The 1489-nt window shown below is 52.6% G+C and overlaps 1 protein-coding gene across 1 annotated transcript in view; it reads left to right on the top strand.

The window, feature by feature from the left end:
* The window catches only part of LOC307078315 (fibrillin-2-like), a gene marked incomplete at its 3' end in the record, with an annotated part of 32580 nt that overhangs the window by 30094 nt on the left and 997 nt on the right, over positions 1 to 1489 (top strand). Inside the window, exon 7 of the mRNA XM_079740058.1 lies at positions 24 to 149. Coding sequence (XP_079596184.1) covers positions 24 to 149 — 126 coding nt within the window. The remainder of the gene's footprint in view (positions 1 to 23; positions 150 to 1489) is intronic.

Raw genomic sequence — 1489 nt, forward strand, 5'->3', positions numbered from 1 at the left:
CCCGTCTCTCCCCCGTCTCCCAGATGTGGACGAGTGCCAGGCAGTGCCGGGTCTGTGTGCAGGGGGGACCTGCATTAACACCGTGGGGTCCTACGAGTGCAAGTGTCCCGCGGGCCACCGGCAGAGCGAGACCAGCCACAAGTGTGAAGGTGAGTGTGGGCATCGCCCCTTTAAGGCCGCCACTGCTGCTGCTGTTGATGAGGATGAGGATTATGAGAGGATGATGATGATGATGATGATTATTATGATGAGGATGATGACTATTCAAATAACATGATGCTTACATGATTCACAAACGCTGAACTTAACAGTGCTTCTGTCGAGTCGCACAGCGACCATCGAACCATCAAGTTTACAATTTGCAGAATACACGCGGGTCTATTTTTCCACAATTAAACCAATTAACTGGGGTGTAGATGAAATATAAACGAAATGGAGATTAGCGGTTGTGGGGGGCTAACGATGTGGCTATCATTGTGGGGGTTCCCGTTTAGCAGTGTTTGGCACAATTTGGACACACACCCGTGCACGCACACTCCACCACATGCTACATCCGCGGGGGTCCCCCATTACTACGTGAGGAGTGGGTGGAATTAAAGCGTGTACTTTAAACAGTCCAACAGTCAGACAGATGAGGGCTGTGGCTCCTGGAGCGCAGCCCGCCCTCCCCCAGTATCCAGGCGTGTTCCTGTTCCAAATGAAACCATGTATCAAATTATACCGAACAAGACCAAGGCTGAGTTTGTCAGGAGCGTCTTATAAAGAATGATCGATTCCCACCGTCCTTTCCACCTGCGTCTCTGACTCAACTCTGCGTGCATCGCCCCCCCGTTCCAACTCCCTCCGTATGAAGACCAGCTCAGTGTCCACACACCGAGGGAGCGCCTCCCTCCCGCCGTCAACCTCGCCGCCGCGGCGCTGGCAAGTCGCGAGGGACGTCGAGAGAAGCGTGAAATTCACCGGGAATCATTAATGGCGGAACGAGCCAAGGAGAGGGCTGAAGGGGAGATGAGAGACGAGGGATGACCTCACGTTTGAGTTTCGCCGGAGGCTCCGGCGCTCTGTCATGGTTTTGGGTGAGCGCCATGCGTCTGTTAGCGGAGAACAAGACCTGGCCGGGCAGGAGCCAGACCTCCGGTGGTTTGAGGTGCGGAGGGGAAGGGGGGGGGTTCAGGAACGGTGATGGCGTGGAAACGGAACCAAGGGCTCAGCGAGGGGAGGGGGAGCAGGGGGGAGATTCACTAGTAAAACAAACGTTCTACAGGCACGCAGATATTCCCACACATTCCCTGTTTGTGCTCCAATTTATTGAAACTGGGAACACACACACGCAGAATAACAAGCACGATTATGAAACATAATGAGATGTGTTATTCTCCCTAAACTATTTCAACTTTATACTTTTCGCAGTCAACCCCCACGACTCCTTCAACAACATGGAAATCTAATTAGGTTAACACGCAACTTACAAAAACAAAAACAAGGCAAC

The sequence above is a fragment of the Pollachius pollachius genome, assembly GCF_949987615.1.
Source record: "Pollachius pollachius genome assembly, chromosome: 7".
Classification (NCBI taxonomy): domain Eukaryota; kingdom Metazoa; phylum Chordata; class Actinopteri; order Gadiformes; family Gadidae; genus Pollachius; species Pollachius pollachius.